The sequence below is a fragment of the Schistocerca gregaria genome, chromosome 6 (genome assembly GCF_023897955.1).
Source record: "Schistocerca gregaria isolate iqSchGreg1 chromosome 6, iqSchGreg1.2, whole genome shotgun sequence".
Taxonomy (NCBI): domain Eukaryota; kingdom Metazoa; phylum Arthropoda; class Insecta; order Orthoptera; family Acrididae; genus Schistocerca; species Schistocerca gregaria.
In genome coordinates, this window is record NC_064925.1 from 388,055,265 (window position 1) to 388,075,807 (window position 20,543).

At 40.5% G+C, this 20,543-nt stretch overlaps 1 protein-coding gene across 1 annotated transcript in view; it reads right to left on the minus strand.

Moving 5' to 3' along the window:
- Positions 1-20,543, minus strand: part of LOC126278071 (coiled-coil domain-containing protein 85C) — a 94,164-nt gene that overhangs the window by 35,211 nt on the left and 38,410 nt on the right. The window contains exon 3 of the mRNA XM_049977902.1: positions 3,901-4,162. Coding sequence (XP_049833859.1) covers positions 3,901-4,162 — 262 coding nt within the window. The remainder of the gene's footprint in view (positions 1-3,900; positions 4,163-20,543) is intronic.

Below are 20,543 nucleotides of genomic sequence, written 5' to 3' on the forward strand. Positions count from 1 at the left end.
CCTTATCCTGTCCGGTAAGTCTCCCCTGACCTGGGGTTCTGGCTGACTTTTCCAAACTTTAACCCTTTTCCCAAACCTCTCTAATCCTTTTCTTTCACCACTCTTCCATCCCCTTCAGCTCTTCTGCCGGAAGGAGCCCCTGACTCCAAAAGCTTGCACAAGTTAAACCTTTTTGTTGTGTGTGTTCTCTGCCAGTGCTTGTTGAGTAGATTTTTTTATATATCCAATTACTTAAAACTTCATGTCTAATACGCCAAACAATAAAGACTAAACCATGGATGGGCACTTATGACCTCAGCTGTTTGGTTCTCTAAAGCTCTAACAGACAAACAAATAAACTAAGATGCAGAACGGGCTTATGTAATTCCATCAGATTATATGTGTAAAGGGGTACTTGTGACACACTTACATTTAAAAAGAGGAATCTCAATTTTTGCAAAATTAATATTTGTCCTATACGTAAGATCCCAGCACATTTACACATTTTTTCCAGCGATATGTAATCTATCGTATCCCACAGTTGAAGAAGTCTCAGTTTGGCTCTGGAGAAAGTGTTCCATTACTGCAATCACCTTGTTGCCAATGGTGAATCAGCGACAACAGAATGGTTCCTTATAATTTTTTGAAAGAGGATGAAACTGCTGGGTGCCAGATCCAGTAAACATGGCAAATGCGCTAAAATTTCATTGTATAGGCATATACAAATAGCCACAGTTCAATGAGTGGTGTCTTACAGGAGTTGCACATTCATTGCTAGCCGATTCTTTTGAATCTCATGCCACAAATTGGTCAGATGATTTTGGCATACTATGATGTAGTGGTCTTTATGTCCCAGCAGGAAACTGCCTTTATCCAAACTTAGGAAAAAAAAAGTGCGATGTCTGATACAGAAGTTGTTAAATACATGGGAAACCGCTACAAACACATTAAAGCCCACAGCAGGTAGTTGCCTTTGTCAAACTTGTTAAAAAATACTCGCATTGTGTCTTTGTCACATATGTAGCATCATTCGTATCCACTAAAATGATTGTAACCTACGTGAATGCATCACACAGCATATACATAGGAGGTGTAGTTGCTTATGCTCCCAGCAGTGCACACAGGCCTCACTATGCACATAGTGAATACTATGTGCACAGCTGGGAGTATGAGCAACTGTGCCTCCTACATATATACTGTGTGATGCATCCATGTAGGCTTGATTCCGTTTTAGTGGAAGTGGAGGGCACCGCACATCTGACAAGGACACCGTGTGAGGTCTTTTATGAAAATTTGACATGGGAACTACCTACTGGGGCTTTCATGTGTTTTATGTATTGTTTTCCTTGTATTCAGCAACTTCTATTTCTAATTCTGATCACAGCAGGTTCCTGCTTGAACATTTGTATGTGCGATATCCTGTGTGCATAACACCATACTTTGCCAGCCAATCTGAAGATGCCTTGTATAAGATGAAATGTGTCATTGGAGGATATATAAAATAAAAAAAATTCCAGCTTTGCAACAAAGACTGTTTGTTCTTTCAGATTCTATGTCTACACTCTACAAACACTTTGCAGTGTGTTGTGGAAAGTACTTCATGTACCATCTTCACTGGCCCCTTTCCTGTTTCAGCTGCAACTGGAGCTCAGAAAGAATGACTAATGGTAAGCCTCCGGATGAGCTCAGGATCTCTGTAATGCTACTAGATATTTGTAGGAGAAAGGAATGTATTGGTTGACTCTTCCTATATTGAACTCTCTCTGAATTTTAACAGCAAATCACTCTGTTATGCACGACATCTCTCTTTTAGCTTCTGTCAGTGGACGAGCAGCTTCATGATGCTTTTGCACTTAACGGTCCTGTAACCAAAAGGGCTGTTATCCTTTGGACTTCTCTATTTCGTCTGTTAATCCTGTCTAGTCAGGATCCCAGATGGATGAGAAATAATCATTTATCAGTCAAACAAGAATCTCATACACTACCTCCATTGTGAATGGACCACTCTTCCCAAGGATTCTTCTAATGAAACTCAACCTGGTATTTGCCTTGCCTATCTTAGATGTTGTTTTTCTTTCTTTCTTTTTTTTTTTCTTTCTTTCTTTAATGCGGTCATTCCATTTAAAACTGTTCTATACCCATACTCCTACACATTTAATGTATGTAATGATTTCTGATTGCCTTTCCTATAATTAATTTTCTTTATATGGTCATTCCATTTGAAATCATTCTATATCCATACTACTGGACATTTAATGGATGTGATAATTTCCAGTGATACATCAGGAATCGTGTAATCAAACGCTAAAGAGTATTTCCACTTAGTTATACACAATACATTATATTTGTTTACATTGACAGACAACTGATCTCATGGACAAATAGAGCATGCTGTGTTTCAGATTATTATTGTCTGCAGATTCCATGTTCATTCACTCCAGGGAAATTTTTTGTCTTTAGAATATGTGAGCATTAAACATCATCTAAATTCTACAAGGAACTGATGTGAGCGATATAATCCTAAAATTGTGTGCATCTGTTCAATGATCATTTTTTGAATTACCTGTGCATCTTCCCATTCATTTGAAATGCTTCATTCCTCCTGCTACATGCATTTGAGTGCTGAAAGAAGAGGATAGAGAGTTTCGCATACTCTATGTAGAATCATGAAGGTATAGTAGGTATACTGTCAGTCTCAGATTGTATGACCTTCACAGTGAAACACTTTCAGAAAATGGAATTTAGAAAAGGTACTGCTGGAAGTAAAGCTGTGACTTCAGGTCACGAGTCGTGCCTCAATTTCTCAGTCAGTAAGAGCACTGCCCGCGAAAAGCAAGGTTCAGGGTTTGAGTCTTGGTCCAGTACATAGTTTCAATCTGCCAGGAAGGTTCAAGAACACTGCACATTTCAGTACAGAGTGAAAGATTCATTCTCAGACTTTGGCATTTTGGCTATCTTTTTGTCATCCTCTGTTTCACTGTCAGTATCATCTCTGAGTGTCTGGACAAATAGCTTTGATCCATTTATTGACTAAATGTAAGATCAAAAATTCTTACGATTTTCTGTGAGATTGGTAGACAGAATTTCACTTTTGGATTTTTTGAACACTTCTTGCACGATTCTCCTTCCGTTCATTTTGGCTTAGTTTCATTTGTGTTTGTGTGCAAGCTTTCTGCAAGACTTCAGAGTTGTTTAAATTTTTAGTGAAGCTCTCTTTTCCTTCAGAGCAGCTTTCTAACATAGGTTTTGCAGCATGGCAGGTCACACTCACCATCACTTGCCACACACCTGTCTAAAGTATATTCTACAATACTCTGTAATTTTGTCTATTTACACTCATCATTTCCAGTCTCAGGGATGAATGTTTGATGTTGACAATTCAGGTCATTTAACATCTATTCTTTGCCAGACTTACTAAATGAAACATCTTCCCACATTTCTTTACTTTCCTACTGACATAAGTAGTTAGTGACACTATATTGGCCTTACAATCACTGAATCCCTGCTCTACGTTAACATTGTCAGAAAGTTTGCACAGGAGTTCTATGATCAAGGTATTTTTTTCTTAAGGCATTTAGGACAATATTGCACAAATCTCTGTCCCTATACAAATTGCCCATTCAGTTGAGTCTCTCAGTCAATAGCTGATGAGTTCTAATCTTCCCCTAATACTATAACATGACCTGCAAACTTACACATGTCTACATAAGGAAAAACTGCACTTCCAACCCATATGCACACATTCAAATACTTGCAATATTTCTAGTCCAAACTACGAACTTTATGATCCCTCCTAATAAATCACACAATTTCAACTGGACAGATGCTTATGTAATCGAACCTGCAAAGCAGATGTAAGTTATTTCTAATAAATGTATGTTACTACATACAATTAACATCAACCTAAAACCTTCATCATACCGTTGAAAACATTTCCACTGCCACGGTGCCTGCTGGCACCAGCACTGTGGTGGTTCGTGCGGTCCGTGTTCGTCCCACTGCTGGCAATCCGATGCGCAAATTGAGATCCCGCAGGGGGCTGCACAGGAGGCTCGTCGGCATTCGTGCTGGAGCTCGACCCATCACCGTCGTCACGGAGACCTGGACGCAAACTGGCCCCACACGCTGCACACACACCATTCTGCTGTCCACCACGCTCCTCGTCCAGATACAGGCATAGCTCCTGCAATTGAAATGAGTTACCAACTTCACTGTAAAGCTCCATGCTGAACTGTTGAAAAATCTCTAACTTCTTCTACACTAGCATTCACTAACAAAGACACATTTAAAGAAACAAAATTTGAAATAGTGCAACATACTTTGTTTGAGTGCAATTAAAACAATACAAACAAAAATCATATTTCATTAGGAATATCTGGCCACCTCATCAGTTAGGAGGAGAAATAAATGAGCTAGTCATCTTAAAAACACATTAGGAATTCCACCACACTCCCTTAGAATAGGTACTCTTTAATTACAGTTTACTTGTCCTTTTCCTTCTGGTTGCTATTAAAGAGCTACCTTGGATAAATAATAGTCTTCCTTTGATAAATATTCAGTTTTATTACTCCTAACTCCTTTGAGGCAATGATGGACGTAGCTGGATAGTAACATGACTTCCAACACACTCTTTTAACCATCAGTTTCATAGTCACTGGTTTCCTCAACACATGTTTTTGCAAATCAAATACATACATCATTTCATAACTGCAATACTTGATGTGCTATGTCTAGCATTTTGCCTGAAACTATGTATAACAATGAATCTATCTCCACCTACTCCTCCATTTCAGCCACACCACTTACAAAGTAACTAACCAGTAATTTGTTACTGATTCAAACCCTCTCTGCATTTAAAATAAAAGCTGTACTTGTTTACAATGTTATAGCTTCCTCTTATAGCTTCCTCTTACATTTCACAGCTGTGTTCTTCCTGTCCAACAACAAACACTGTCAACACTATCCCAGTTTCATCATCTTTTACTTGGTTAAATTTCTTTTTTTCCCTTTCATCACATCTGTTAACTTTATCATATTATTAGCTATTTATCTGCAGCTTCACCTATGTACATGAATGCCACATTTACTGCACACTGCACACACCTCCTTCCCCCACCCCCAAATCCATCTGGTCACATCTCCTTCCCCTCTATTTGTCCATCTCCTTCTGGCACCTCCCCCCCCCCCTCCCAAACCAGTCCACCTCCTCCTCCCACAATCTCTCTGTCCATCATCTACTTCCATTTCCTCCTATCCCTTATTTCTGACCATCTCATCCCCCTCCTCTCATTATCCATCTCCTCCTCCCTCTCTCTGGTCAGCCATGCCCGTTGGCATATATACCCCCGGAACACATTCCAATACTACCAGCGCAAAAACACACACACACACACACACACACACACACACACACACACACACACACATATTTTTATATTTGCATATGCTTTCTTGGTCTTCCCAAAGAAGTCAAATAAATTTTTCAGACCTAATTCCGTAAGTACTACTGCCATGCATTTACATTAGTATGTGATTCTTCCCAACTGACAGGAACATAATGAGAAAACACTGTGCCAAGTACCACTATTTTATCCGCATCAAGTGTCAATAAGTCCTGATTGTTGTAAATGGAGCCTTGCTGTGACTAAAAAGGGAATGGTGCATTAAGATGTGTCGAAGCCTACCCAGAAATTTTTTTACACAGGAAAAAGACAAAGTAAGAAATTCACTGTCAAAATTTTAGTTGCTACGAGGCGCTGCAAGGTTGTTTTTTTTATGTTGAAGTTACAAATTTTTACCATGCAAAGAACAGCTTATAACAGCAGTTTGTGCAGCCCTGCTCCCCTAATGCGCGACTCGGCAAATCACTCTCGCAGTGCCGCATAGTGGAATTATCCAGAGTTCACAGACACCAATTTTAAGCACCTGAAGCCTGGTTTACAATGGAACGTATGGATGTGAACACATGCTAATGAGAATTTGCAGATAATTCACTACCATTTGCTTGTATATGGGTAGACTCATTTATACTGCAGGGAATGGAAAAGAACCCGAGGTAGTGAGAGTGTCTATGAACGCTGTGTTATTAGTTTTTAGTCTTCAGAGCTAATATTCGGCATAAAGGATACAACTGTAACTTGTTAGAGCCACAATGCGAAACTCTGCAATTCAATGAGGATTATTTTGTATGGCGAGCACACTGTTCTTGAGAGAGCATGCAAAATGGCACAGTGTAGGAAGAATTTAAGTGTGTCAATTTGTATGGAAGTATGACATGCATGGAGATCATGTACTTTACACAGAATTGCATTTCCATATCTCCTTAGTACTGGTCCAAAAGTTACCTTGTATGTCGACAGCTATTTTTCCCTGGCTTCTCATTACCACTGAGGAGAAATTTATAAACAGAACACTAAATATCGATATTGAGCATCATCTCAAAAGGTGACACAGCAGTGGCAAAGCGTGCGCTCTGTGATACACAGAATGCATGGGAACTATGATTTTTAACTGAGCATTCACTTCTCACAGATGTTGGAGTGGCCACGAAACACATGTGGTTCAGATTCCATGTTAAACTGCAGATTTCCATTTTCTGATTAGGTAACTGGGGAAGGTTAGGGACACGTAAGTAGCTGCAGTGGCGTCCAGTTGAAAGATCTGCAAGAGGCCTACCGGGTACACCAGATAGAATTCTCTTTTGCTCGTGCTTGTTTGCTCTGATGAAAAGCTGGCTTAAGGTATACAAACATCTTTTTGAACAACTTCATATCGACAGTTCAATTCTTGCACATTTAATTCTGATAAAAGAGGTGAGTAGGGAAAATAAAATCATGGCAGTGTTTGATGTCGCAGGCGACTTCCATCAATGAGGATTTGTAATTTGTTGAAATGAAATGCGGCTTGCAGTACTACATTTTATAACAAGTCCTGTAGGCCATTCCTTATAATAATGTTTGAATGTTGGGCATTTGACCATCAGTGAAACAGTTCTTTGTTTATTCCCTGAAGGCATCATAAAAATGCAAAGTGTCTATTGAATGACGAAAACAAACACATTTCTTGCACCAAGCACACCAGACAAAGGAAAAATTGGTGCAGTCAGACACTTCGCAGTAACCACTAGTTTTATTTAGAAAAAACTCGATGGAGTCAGAAATGGTTCCAGCCATTGTTCTGCATACTGCACTGCACACCAGGCATATTTGATCAAATTCATAAAGAGTGGTGAAGAAAACTGGTAATGCACAAATGATTGGAGCTTAAGAATACCGTTCTGTTGACAAACCTGAAATGAGAGAGAGGTATCAGAAATTATGTTGTCTGATAATTTCCTGAAAAATGCTTTTCACTGTTGAAAAAGTTCTTTATCGAGAGGTTGACTCATACTAGTAGTGTCAGGCAGAATCCACATTACATCCACAGATTTTTGTTGTCTGCCACAAAAACAGAGCTGTCATTATGTCCAGACCATGAATCCAAAAAAAGTAATGAATTAGTTTTTTTTCTGCAACTGGTAGGAATACGTTTTGAAGAAAATGTTGAAAATTATTCTTTCCCATTTTTCCAGGTTCTGATACATCGATTACAAGATTTTTTTAAAACTAAACAGTCCATTTTTTATTTTTGGTCCTAATTTGCCTTGCGATTCTTGAAGACAGATATACAGCTGTGGAAACAGTAAACCATTCATACTGATCACAGGCATTGTCATATATGAATGTGTCATTGCAATCATTGATTGGGCAACCGACTCAGTCTTTTTATCAGCCTGAAATGATAAAGTGCAGTGTGCACGCAGTTCTTTCATGAAACCTGACCGATCAGCATTATAAACAGCAGCCGTGGTGATAACAGTAAATCTAGTCTTTACATCAGCTATGAATTTCTCTATAGCACTGTATCACTGGCAGCAGCTGTACATGTTTACGTGACATAAACTTGGTAATTTTGCAACTTTCTATTCAGTATGATTTCTTGAACATGTGTAGCCAGGTAGACAAAGCCAGGAAATTAGTAATGTTCATGTCAGATGCAATTCGGAGGGACCAGTCTTTTAGATCTCCATTGGTAACGGTGCAAGGTCTCTCGCGAGCAGTTCTAAATCTTTCAAACAGTTTTTCATTTGGATGGTTCAGGTTTCCATTTGGCACATACTTCTTACTTCATGTAATTCATCCTTCCATCTGTAGAGTTCAAGCTCTGATTTTACAAATGAAAACGCCTTTGCACACTGTGTAACTTCAAGCAGTTTTCCCTCCTTAACCAATGTTTCACTGCCTTTCCTTCATTGCTGAAATCTGTTGCAGTACATTTATTTAAGGCTTGGAAGGTATTCTTCTTCAGAACTGTTACTGACACAACTGAGGTTGTCCGAATCACAATTCATGGAATCGTCACAGTTGTTTCCTCTTTCTGTTTCTAACGTGTCCACAATTGCAAACAAAATGTCAATATCATTCGAATAAATGCCAAGGAAATCAACTAACAAATGACACATATGTACATCCTCAGGAGAAGTATGTGATTTTGGCTGGAAACCATGTTCTTCGTATTTCATCATCACTAAATTGAGAATGTTACTTGGATTCTACATTACTATGAAACTGGAAGAAAAAAAAGGTACTATTAGCAGGTATGCCTTATGAAAGCACAATAAATATTAATTCAGCTTTATCTGTATTATCAATAGTTACCAATACTGAAAATGCAACTAATAATTTGTAATAGATGTTACTTGAGTGGCTAATTTGAGAGAACAATAACTGTGAACTGTAGTGTCAGAGAAACTGTCAACTAATGGTAACCTGAAACGGCCTTTACAAATTATGATCAGTTTGTGTCAGGTTTCCTGTTTACAATGTACCACTGACTTCAGCTGTGTGTGCGCCTAGATGTACATGCACAGTTGCTACAGCACCAGTAGGTGTGTACATTTGTCACACCAACTGGTGAGCTTCGAATTTGGAAATTTTCAGCTATTTTTTTAATACTTGACATGCCTCTTAGCAGCTAAAATTTTGACAATGCTCTTCTTTCATTGTCTTCTTCCAGCGTAAAAAATTTCAGGGTGATTTTTGACATGTCTTATTGGACCATTCCCTGGTAAGTTTCATGACATATTATGATAAACTGCCAAATGATAGTAAGCAACAGCTTGGTAACCTTAGTACAAAGGCTGCATACAACATTTGTTTTAGAAAAAAATCAGCTACCCAGTTTACTCACTTTACAGTAAAGTGTCTGCAATGTTGAAGTATAAAGGATAGACCAAACACAGAGCATTCACAATCAAACCAAAATTATGCAACAATGTTGCAGAATCCAATCAGACATGAAACATTTAATTCATAAGACCTAAAGCTAAACTCCTCTACACCAGACCTTTGTGAACATATAGCGTAGGATACTTTAATCTTCTTCAATCTGCGTGTTGTTGTTATAGCCACTTCAGGTGTTTGTTAATGACAAGTGTTCAAACTTGGAAGAACAATTACACATTCACACAAGCTGCATGTGCAGACATATGAGCGCTTGCTTGCTTGTGTGAATGTGTGCACACTTCTCTTTTCTGAAGCTAATGAGTAACGGCGTTTTCATTGTGTCTGTCTGCAACTCGTGTCACCTTCATGATGATCAGAAATCTGACATTTTTATAATATTGTTGCTTTTCCAGCGTGGACTTTCAATTGTTGGAAGAAAATACACAAAAGAGAAAGGTGTGGTGCAAGGGGTGCAAGAAACGAAAATTTGCTCATACTAAACTACTTTTATAAGTGAAGCCTTATGGCCTCCCCCCCCCCCCCCCCCCCACTTTAAGACTTAAAATTAGTTTAGGACTGACAAAGAAAATTTTATCTGCAATTTTTGGCCACCCATTTATTATGAAAAAGACAGTTATGTAAGCAGCCATTTCCCAGATCATTATTGTTGTTGTTGTTGTTGTTGTTGTTGTTGTTATCTTTAGTCCTGAGTCTGGTTTGATGCAGCTCTCCATGCTACTCTATCCTGTGCAAGCTGCTTCATCTCCCAGTACGTACTGAAGCCTACATCCTGCTTAGTGTATTCATCTCTTGGTCTCTCTCCACGATTTTTACCCTCCACGTTGCCCTCCAATTGGTGATCCCTTAATGCCTCAGAACATGCCCTACCAACTGATCCCTTCTTCTAGTGAAGTTGCGCCACAAACTCCTCTTCTCCCCAATTCTATTCAGTACCTCCTCATTAGTTATGCGATCTACCCATCTAATCTACATCTACATCTACATTCATACTCCGCAAGCCACCCAACGGTGTGTGGCGGAGAGCACTTTACGTGCCACTGTCATTACCTCCCTTTTCTGTTCCAGTCGCGTATGGTTCGCGGGAAGAACAAATGTCTGAAAGCCTCCATGCGCGCTCGAATCTCTCTAATTTTACATTCGTGATCTCCACGGGAGGTATAAGTAGGGGGAAGCACTATATTCGATACCTCATCCTCTCTCGAAACCTGGCGAGCAACCTACACCGCGATGCAGAGCGCCTCTCTTGCAGAGTCTGCCACTTGAGTTTGCTAAACATCTCCGTAACGCTATCACGGTTACCAAATAACCCTGTGATGAAACGCGCCGCTCTTCTTTGGATATTCTCTATCTCCTCCGTCAACCCGATCTGGTACGGATGCCACATTGATGAGCAATACTCAAGTATAGGTCGAACGAGTGTTTTGTAAGTCACCTCCTTTGTTGATGGACTACATTTTCTAAGGACTCTCCCAATGAATCTCAACCTGGTACCCGCCTTACCAACAATTAATTTTATATGATCATTCCATTTCAAATCGTTCCGCACGCATACTCCCAGATATTTAACAGAAGTAACTGCTACCAATGTTTGTTCCGCTTTCATATAATCATACAATAAAAGATCCTTCTTTCTATGTATTCGCAATACATTACATTTGTCTATGTTAATGGTCAGTTGCCACTCCCTACACCAATATTCAGCATTCTTCTGTAGCACCACATTTCAAAAGCTTCTATTCTCTTCTTGTCCAAACTATTTATCATCCATGTTTCACTTCCATACATGGCTACACTCCATACAAATACTTTCAGAAACGACTTCCTGACACTTAAATCTATACTCGACGTTAACAAATTCCTCTTCTCCAGAAAAGCTTTCCTAGCCATTGCCAGTCTACATTTTATATCCTCTCTACTTCGACCATCACCAGTTATTTTGCTCCCCAAATAGCAAAAACTCCTTTACTACTTGAAGTGTCTCATTTCCTAATCTAATTCCCTCAGCATCACCCGACTTAATTCGACAACATCCCATTATCCTCGTTTTGCTTTTGTTGATGTTCATCTTATATCCTCCTTTCAAGACACCGTCCATTCCGTTCAATTGCTCTTCCAAGTACTTTGCTGTCTCTAATATAATTACTATGTCATCGGCAGATCTCCAAGTTTTTATTTCTTCTCCATGGATTTTAATACCTACTCCTAATTTTTCTTTTCTTTCCTTTACTGCTTGCTCAGTATACAGATTGAATAGCATCGGGGAGAGGCTACAACCCTGTCTCACTCCCTTCCCAACCACTGCTTCCCTTTCATACCCCTCAACTCTTATAACTGCCATCTGGTTTCTGTACAAATTGTAAATAGCCTTTCGCTCCCTGTATTTTATCCATGCCACTTTCAGAATTTTAAAGAGATTATTCCAGTCAACATTGTCAAAAGCTTTCTCTACGTCTACAAATGTTAGAAACATAGGTTTGCCCTTTCTTAATCTAGCTTCTAAGATAAGCCGTATGGTCAGTATTGCCTCACGTGTTCCAACATTTCTATGGAATCCAAACTGATGTTCCCAGAGGTCGGCTTCTACCAGTTTTTCCATTTGTCTGTAAAGAATTCGCATTAGTATTTTGCAGCTGTGACTTATTGAACTGGTAGTTCGGTAATTTTCACATCTGTCAACACCTGCTTTCTTTGGGATTGGAATCATTATATTCTTCTTGAAGTCTGAGGGTATTTCGCCTGCCTCACACATTTTGCTCACCAAATGGTAGAGATTTGTCAGGACTGGCTCTCCAAAGGCCGTCAGTAGTTCTAATGGAATGTTGTCCGCTCCCGGGGCCTTGTTTCGACTTAGGTCTTTCAGCGCTCTGTCAAACTCTTCACGCAGTATCATATCTCCCATTTCATCTTCATCTACATCCTCTTCCATTTCCATAATATTGCCCCCAAGTATATCACAATGGAATATAGACCATCGATATACTCCTTCCAGCTTTCTGCTTTCCCTTCTTTGCTTATAATTGGGTTTCCATCTGAGATGTTGATATTCACGCAAGTGGTTCTCTTTTCTCCAAAGGTCTCTCTAATTTTCCTGTAGGTAGTATCTATCTTACCCCTACTGAGATAAGCCTCTATATCTTTACATTTGTCCTCTAGCCATAGCCATTTTGCACTTCCTGTCAATCTCATTTTTGAGATGTTTGTATTCCTTTTTGCCTGCTTCATTTACTGCATTTTTATATTTTCTCCTTTCATCAATTAAATTCAATATTTCTTCTGTTACCCAAGAAGTTCTACTAGCCCTCGTCTTTTTACCTAATTACCTAATTGATCCTCTGCTGCCTTCACTACTTCATCCCTCAAAGCTACCCATTCTACTTCTACTGTATTTCTTTCCCCCCATTCTTGTCATTTTTCCCTTATGCTCTCCCTGAAACTCTCTACAACCACTGGTTCTTTCAGTTTAGCCAGGCCCCATCTCCTGAAATTGCCACCTTTTTGCAGTTTCTTCAGTTTTAATCTACATTTCATAACCAATAGATTGTGGTCAAGAGTCCACATCTGGCCCTGGAAATGTCTTACAATTTAAAACCTGGTTCCTAAATCTCTATCTTAATCTATCTGAAACCTGTCAGTATCTCCACGTTTCTTCCATGTATACAACCTTCTTTTATGATTCTTGAACCAAGTGTTAGCTATTATTAATTTATGCTCTGTGCAAAATTCTACCAGACGGCTTCCTCTTTCATTTCTTATCCCCTGTCCATATTCACCTACTACGTTTCCTTCTCTTCCTTTTCCTACTATCGAGTTCCAGTCACCCATGACCATTAAATTTTCGTCTCCCTTCATTAACTGAATAATTTCTTTTATCTTATCATACATTTTTTTCTATTTCTTCTTCATCCGCAGAGCTAGGTGGCATATACACTTGTACTACTGTAGTAGGCGTGGGCTTTTTGTCTATCTTGGCCACAATAAGCCGTTCACTATGCTGTTTGTAGTAGCTTACTTGAGCTCTTATTTTTTTATTCATTATTAAACCTACTTCTGCATTACCCCTATTTGATTTTGTATTTATAATCCTGTATGCACCTGACCAAAAGTCTTGTTCCTCCTGCCACCGAACTTCACTAATTCCCACAATATCTAACTTTAACCTATCCATTTCCCTTTTTAAATTTTCTAACCTACCTGCCCGATTAAGGGATCTGACATTCCACGCTCCGATCTGTAGAACGCTAGTTTTCTTTCTCCTGATAATGACGTCCTCTTGAGTAGTCCCCGCCTGGAGATCTGAGTGGGGGACTATTTTACCTACGAAATATTTTACCCATGAGGACGCCATCATCATTCCCAGATTAAATATAATCAAAGGGTCATACTGAGATAAAAGTGTTAGACAATAAAAATTTACTTTACATTTCATAAATTGTCACAACTTCAAGTGGTAGATAGCGGCAACAAACACTTCCCGACTTTGTTAAGACCTTATAATCGTTTCCTGTCTTTATTCATATATACGCTTAACACAGTATTATTTTCTTGAAAATATCATTGTGATGACACTTCAGTCTCCCTCAATTTTATTAACAGTCTTGCATATCTGTCCTTTTTATTTTTCCCTTTATGTTCTTTTCAATTTATTTGCTGAAGTCACACCTTAATATCTCTCATTTATTTATTTAATAAATTATTTCTAGTATCCTCAGAACACTATTGAAAGAAGACACAGCCAGAGCTTGTGTAAAACTTCAAGGCAGATGAAGCTTGGGAGCAGTCAATAGGGCCAAACTACACATTCTCTGCCTGGAGGAGGATAACAATGGTTTTTTGATTTGGTATAAATTGTGTCTATCAAGATCTCACACAATGATGGACTGAAATTGATCTATACCAGGGGTCATATGTAATCCTAACAACAAGCAGAATCAATTTCCTGCATGGTGAAAATCTGCTTCTGCATGGAGAAAAGCAGCTTCAACCTTTGGAATCAAAAAGTGAAATGCCACTCTTCACATGCTTTGTGTTAGTCTGCAGCACTGTAGTTACAAAAATTGCCAATTGTTTCAAAGCTTCTTGTAATATCTTCACAACTGCCAAACACTTGAGACATTTCTTAATCTCCTTTTTACAAAAATCTGTAGAATCAAAGGTACCAATACCTCAGAAATTTCAAATACATCCTTTTCATTAATTGTTACATTTCACCCTGGATTTTCCATTGTTTTGTTTAAATATACAACACTTTTATTTTGTGAATTTTTCTGCATTTAAAAGGCCAAGACACTTTGAGCTTTTAATTGCTAAAAATATAATATTTTTTACGTATAGGTGTAGAACTTGGGAAGATGTGAAGGCTTGCTTCGCTTTAATTTACTCTCAGTATTCCTAAGTATCTGTTGCCCACGAGAACAACTACGATGGAGTCATTTCCAATGGCTGGCGGTTACCTCTACACAATTTGAAGCACTGGTATTATCTTTCTCTGAAAATTATTTCAAGCAGTTAGTTCATGAGCACACTTGAATAATAAATGGTCGTGAAAACACTTCTGACATCTTAGCAACAAATAATCCTGAGGCGATAACAAGCATCAAAATGGATACAGAAATTAGTGAACACAGGGTTGACATAGTGAGTCTGAAGACTGTAGCTCTCAAATCCACCAGAAATAAACAAAATCTATATCTACTTAAAAAAGCAGATAAAAAATATGTTTGATGTCTGCCTCAGAGACAATCTCCACACCTTCCAAATTAACACTGTAAGTGTAGACCAGATGTGGCTTGAACTCAAAGAAATAATGTTAACACATATTGAGAGATTTATACCAAATAAATTAACAAATGATGGAGCTGATCCCGCATGGTACACAAAACAAGTCGGAACACTGCTGCAGAAACGACAAATGCATGCCAAATTTAAACGAATACAAAATCCCCAGTACTGGTTATCTTTTACATAAGCTTGATATTTAGCACAGACTTCAATGTGAGATGCTTATGACAGCTTCCACAATGAACTAAATCTGGCAGAAAATCCAGAGAGCTTCTGGTCATATGTAAAGTATGGTAGTAGCAAGGCACAATCAATGCCTTGTCTGCACGAAAGCAGTGGTAGTACTACGAATGACACTGCTGCTAAAGCAGAAGTATTGAACACAGCCTTCCGAAATTCCTTCAAAAAAAATTCGAAGTACAAGGGTTATTCAATGATTAAAGAGACAAATTGGCCTGGGGAAAAAAGTGTTTATTTTTACAAAACAACACTTTTTCTAGTTTTCAACATAATACACTTGAACATTTATGTACTTGTTCCAACAAGCTACAAGCTTTTTTTATTCAGGCTGCAAAGAACTCTTTATCTTGATGTTTGAACCAATTGCCCACAAACTTTTTCACGTCCTCATTGTTCTGGAACTTCTTCCCACGTAATGCCTCCTTCAGTGCACCAAAGGAATGGAAATCACTAGGTGCTTAATCAGGACTGTAAGGAGGATGAGGCAGTACTTCCCAGCCCATTTTGTAGATGGTTTCACAAGTTAGTTGAGCAATAAGAGGTCATGCATTGTCATGCTGGAGAATCGCTTATCTCTGACATCCATGACGTCTCTCTCTCATGGCTGGCTTCACCTTGTTTAAAGACAGATCTGAGTAGTATTGGCTGTCCACAGCATGCTTCTCTTCGAGATAATCACAAGAAACTAGACCTTCTGCAATCCAAAAACACTGTCAACATGAATTTCCCGTCTGATGCTTGTTTTTTTTGACAGTTGAGTTGGTGTGCTTTCACACCACACTTCGTCTTTTTGATTCTGCCTCTCAATAGTGAACCTAAGTTTCATCTCAAGTTAAATTTTGGTGAGGAACTACTCACCTTCTCTATCATAACGTTCCTTTAGCTTTGTGCACACTCTCAATCTTGTTTCCTTGTGTAGCCGCATCATCACCTTTGGGACCCATCTGGCACATGTTTTGCGGTACTTCAGCTTCTTACATATAATCTTATGAATTTTACCAGTACTAACTTGAACCTTATCAAATAATGCCATCAATTTGACTTTCAAGTGAGGGAGCTGAAACTGCAACTGATCAGCCAGAACAGTGTTTGTCGGTCACAACCATTTTTGAACTGCTCTACCCACTTGTAAAAATTTGCACGAGCATAAACTTTAGACATTTTACAGTATATATTTACTGGTTTTTCGCCTTCAGCAAATGAAAAATGAACAACAGAACATTTCAAGTGGGCTTGCCATCTTGAAATACACTCCTGGAAATGGAAAAAAGAACACATTGACACCGGTGTGTCAGACCCACCATACTTGCTCTGGACACTGCGAGAGGGCTGTACAAGCAATGATCACACGCACGGCACAGCGGACACACCAGGAACCGCGGTGTTGGCCGTCGAATGGCGCTAGCTGCGCAGCACTTGTGCACCACCGCCGTCAGTGTCAGCCAGTTTGCCGTGACATACGGAGCTCCATCGCAGTCTTTAACACTGGTAGCATGCCGCGACAGCGTGGACGTGAACCGTATGTGCAGTTGACGGACTTTGAGCGAGGGCGTATAGTGGGCACGCGGGAGGCCGGGTGGACGTACTGCCGAATTGCTCAACACGTGGGGCGTGAGGTCTCCACAGTACATCGATGTTGTCGCCAGTGATCGGTGGAAGGTGCACGTGCCCGTCGACCTGGGACCGGACCGCAGCGATGCACGGATGCACGCCAAGACCGTAGGATCCTATGCAGTGCCGTAGGGGACCGCACCGCCACTTCCCAGCAAATTAGGGACACTGTTGCTCCTGGGGTATCGGCGAGGACCATTCGCAACCGTCTCCATGAAGCTGGGCTACGGTCCCGCACACCGTTAGGCCGTCTTCCGCTCACGCCCCAACATCGTGCAGCCCGCCTCCAGTGGTGTCGCGACAGGCGTGAATGGAGGGACGAATGGAGACGTGTCTTCTTCAGCGATGAGAGTCGCTTCTGCCTTGGTGCCAATGATGGTCGTATGCTTGTTTGGCGCCGTGCAGGTGAGCGCCACAATCAGGACTGCATACGACCGAGGCACACAGGGCCAACACCCGGCATCATGGTGTGGGGAGCGATCTCCTACACTGGCCGTACACCTCTGGTGATCGTCGAGGGGACACTGAAGAGTGCACAGTACATGCAAACCGTCATCGAACCCATCGTTCTATCATTCCTAGACCAGCAAGGGAACTTGCTGTTGCAACAGGACAATGCACGTCCGCATGTATCCCGTGCCACCCAACGTGCTCTAGAAGGTGTAAGTCAACTACCCTGGCCAGCAAAATCTCCGGATCTGTCCCCCATTGAGCATGTTTGGGACTGGATGAAGCGTCGTCTCACGCGGTCTGCACGTCCAGCACGAACGCTGGTCCAACTGAGGCGCCAGGTGGAAATGGCATGGCAAGCCGTTCCACAGGACTACATCCAGCATCTCTACGATTGTCTCCATGGGAGAATAGCAGCCTGCATTGCTGCGAAAGGTGGATATACACTGTACTAGTGCCGACATTGTGCATGCTCTATTGCCTGTGTCTATGTGCCTGTGGTTCTGTCAGTGTGATGTATCTGACCCCAGGAATGTGTCAATAAAGTTTCCCCTTCCTGGGACAATGAATTCACGGTGTTCTTATTTCAATTTCCAGGAGTGTACATTGAGGTTATAAACAAAACAATGTTGATACATCAGCTGATCAGGGCTCATTCCAGTGATGCCAACTTAAATCCATAAAAGTACCAAACTTGCCCTACTAACAGTTTTCTCTCGAAAACAATTTGTCTCTTTAATTATTGAATAACTCTTGTACACATTCCAGAATACAAATCAAGAAATAACAACAAATCCTTTGGTCCACATTTTACACCGATTAGACTCCTTTCAAAGTTTGCTGATGAAATAGTCCCATTGTTCAGTACAGGGCTATTAATCATCTACAAACTCTTGTTTGACAAAAGGCCCATACCAAGATCACCCCAATATTCAAGAAAGGTAATATGAGTAATCCACTAAATTACAGGCCCTTGTCATTAACATCGCCAAGTGCTGAGTACTATCAACAAGGGATTTCAAATTTATTCCACATTTATAGAGTCCCAGAAGACTTTTGACACCATACCTAATGAGCAGCTTGTAATAAAATTGTGTGCTTATGGAATATTGTTCCAGTTATATGACTGGATTTGTGATTTCCTGTCAAAGAGGTCACAGTTCGTAGTAACTGTAGGAAAGTCATCAAGTAAAGTAGAACTGATTTCTGGCATTCTCCATGGTAGTGTTATACGTCCCCTGCTAATCCTTATCTTTATAAACCATTTAAGAGACAATCTGAGCAGCTGTCTGATGTTGTTTGCTGATGATGTTATCATTTATCATCTATGATTAAATAAATCTCAGTTGAGCAGCCTGGTATGAGTGTGCATAGGAGACAATGTTTCAGCAATCAACCACGTTGCCATCATCAGGTGCACTAATGTACTGACCGGCGGTGGGCCGGCGCCAGGTAAATATAGGACAATCTCCCTCCTCCCTCAGGTGCTCGTTACGAGTCGGTGCAGTCCGCACCCCGCGCGCGGTCCGGGTACAGCGTCCGTTTTCCTGCCGTCTGGGTGCTGCGTCCTAGGTCTTCTCGTTCAGGAGGATCTGCCGGCACCGCTCTCGTTATTCTTCCCTCCTCCCCTGAAGTCGGTAAATTCTGGGAAATAACCTTTTTCTTCTTAATCTGGGTGATCTCGGGTTCCCACGCCTTGCTAAGGATGTAACTGCTGTCATGATTTAGTTGTGGCTCTCTTACTCTAATCTCTATGGCTTCTTTGATGACACAGTCCCAGTATTTGGAAATCTGTGTCAGGACTTTGGTTTGGTCATAATCCATGCTGTAGAGTTCCAACAGGCAATGCTCAGTGATTGCCGACTTACTGGGCTGTTGCAGTCTAGTGTGCTGTTGACGTTCTTGGCATCGGTCCTCAATGGTACGAATGGTCTGACCTATATATACACTCCCACATTCCTAAGGTATCTGATAAACCCCTCCTTTATGTAGACCAAGGTTGTCCTTGACACTACCAAAAGGCTCTTGGTTTTGCTTGGAGGACGGAAGACGATTTTCACTTGGTGTTTACATAAAATGCGTCCAATTTTTCTGGATAAGGCCCCACAAAACAGAATAATAGCCAATGCCGCCTCCTCCTGTGGTTCATCCTTAGTTTCTGCCGGTGCTGTATGTGTGGGATGTAGAGCCTTCCGAATTTGCCCTTTCTTGTAACCATTCCTCCGAAACACAGTCTTCAGATGGTCCAATTCTTGTCAGAGACTGTCCCTGTCGGAGATGGTGTGAGCACTGTGTACAAAAGTTTTGAGCACGCCATTCTTTTGTGCCAAGTGGTGGCAGCTATCCGCATGTAGGTACATATTGACGTGCGTCTTCTTCCTATACACACTGTGGCCCAAAGTGCTGCCAGTTCGTCTTCTAACCAAAACATCTAGGAAAGGGAGCACCCCATCCGTTTCAATCTCCATGGTGAACTTAATATTCTTGTATCTGGAGTTGAGATGTGAGAGGATGTCTGCCAGTTTCTCTCTTCCATGTGGCCAGATAACAAAGGTAACATGTGGGTTTTAGATGTGCTGATTCAAGTGCTTCCTCCTCAAAATGTTCCATGTACATATTTCCAACAACGGGTGAGAGTGGACTCCCCATGGCTACTCCTTCTGTCTGCTCGTAGTATTCACAGTCAAATAAGAAGTAAATTGATGTCAGAACATATCTGAAAAGGATGGTGGTCTCTTCATCAAATTTCTGGCTGATGAGTTCCAAGGATTTTTGTAATGGAACTTAAGTGAATAGAGATACCATGTCGAAGCTCACCAGTATGTCAGATTCCTTAAGCGTAAGGTTGTTGACATGTCCCAGGAAATTCACAGAGTTACGGATATCGTGTGTACATCTCCCAACGTAAGGGCTAAGCAGTTGTTTGAGTTTGGTTTGTGGGATTAAAGGGACCAGACTACTATGGTCATCGGTCCCTTGTTCCATAAAAACTAAAACCACCCAAAGAGAAAAAAAAACGAACAACAGGAAAGACAGCAGACGAAACAGGACATGAAATACTCTGACAGAGACCAGACAAAACAAATTAAAACACACAGTGTGACGGTGGTTGGCCGACCGTAGAGAAAAAAAAGGAAAAGCCAACCACCAAGAACACTTTAAAAACTCAGTTTAAAATCAGAGGCTAAAAGCCAGAATCAA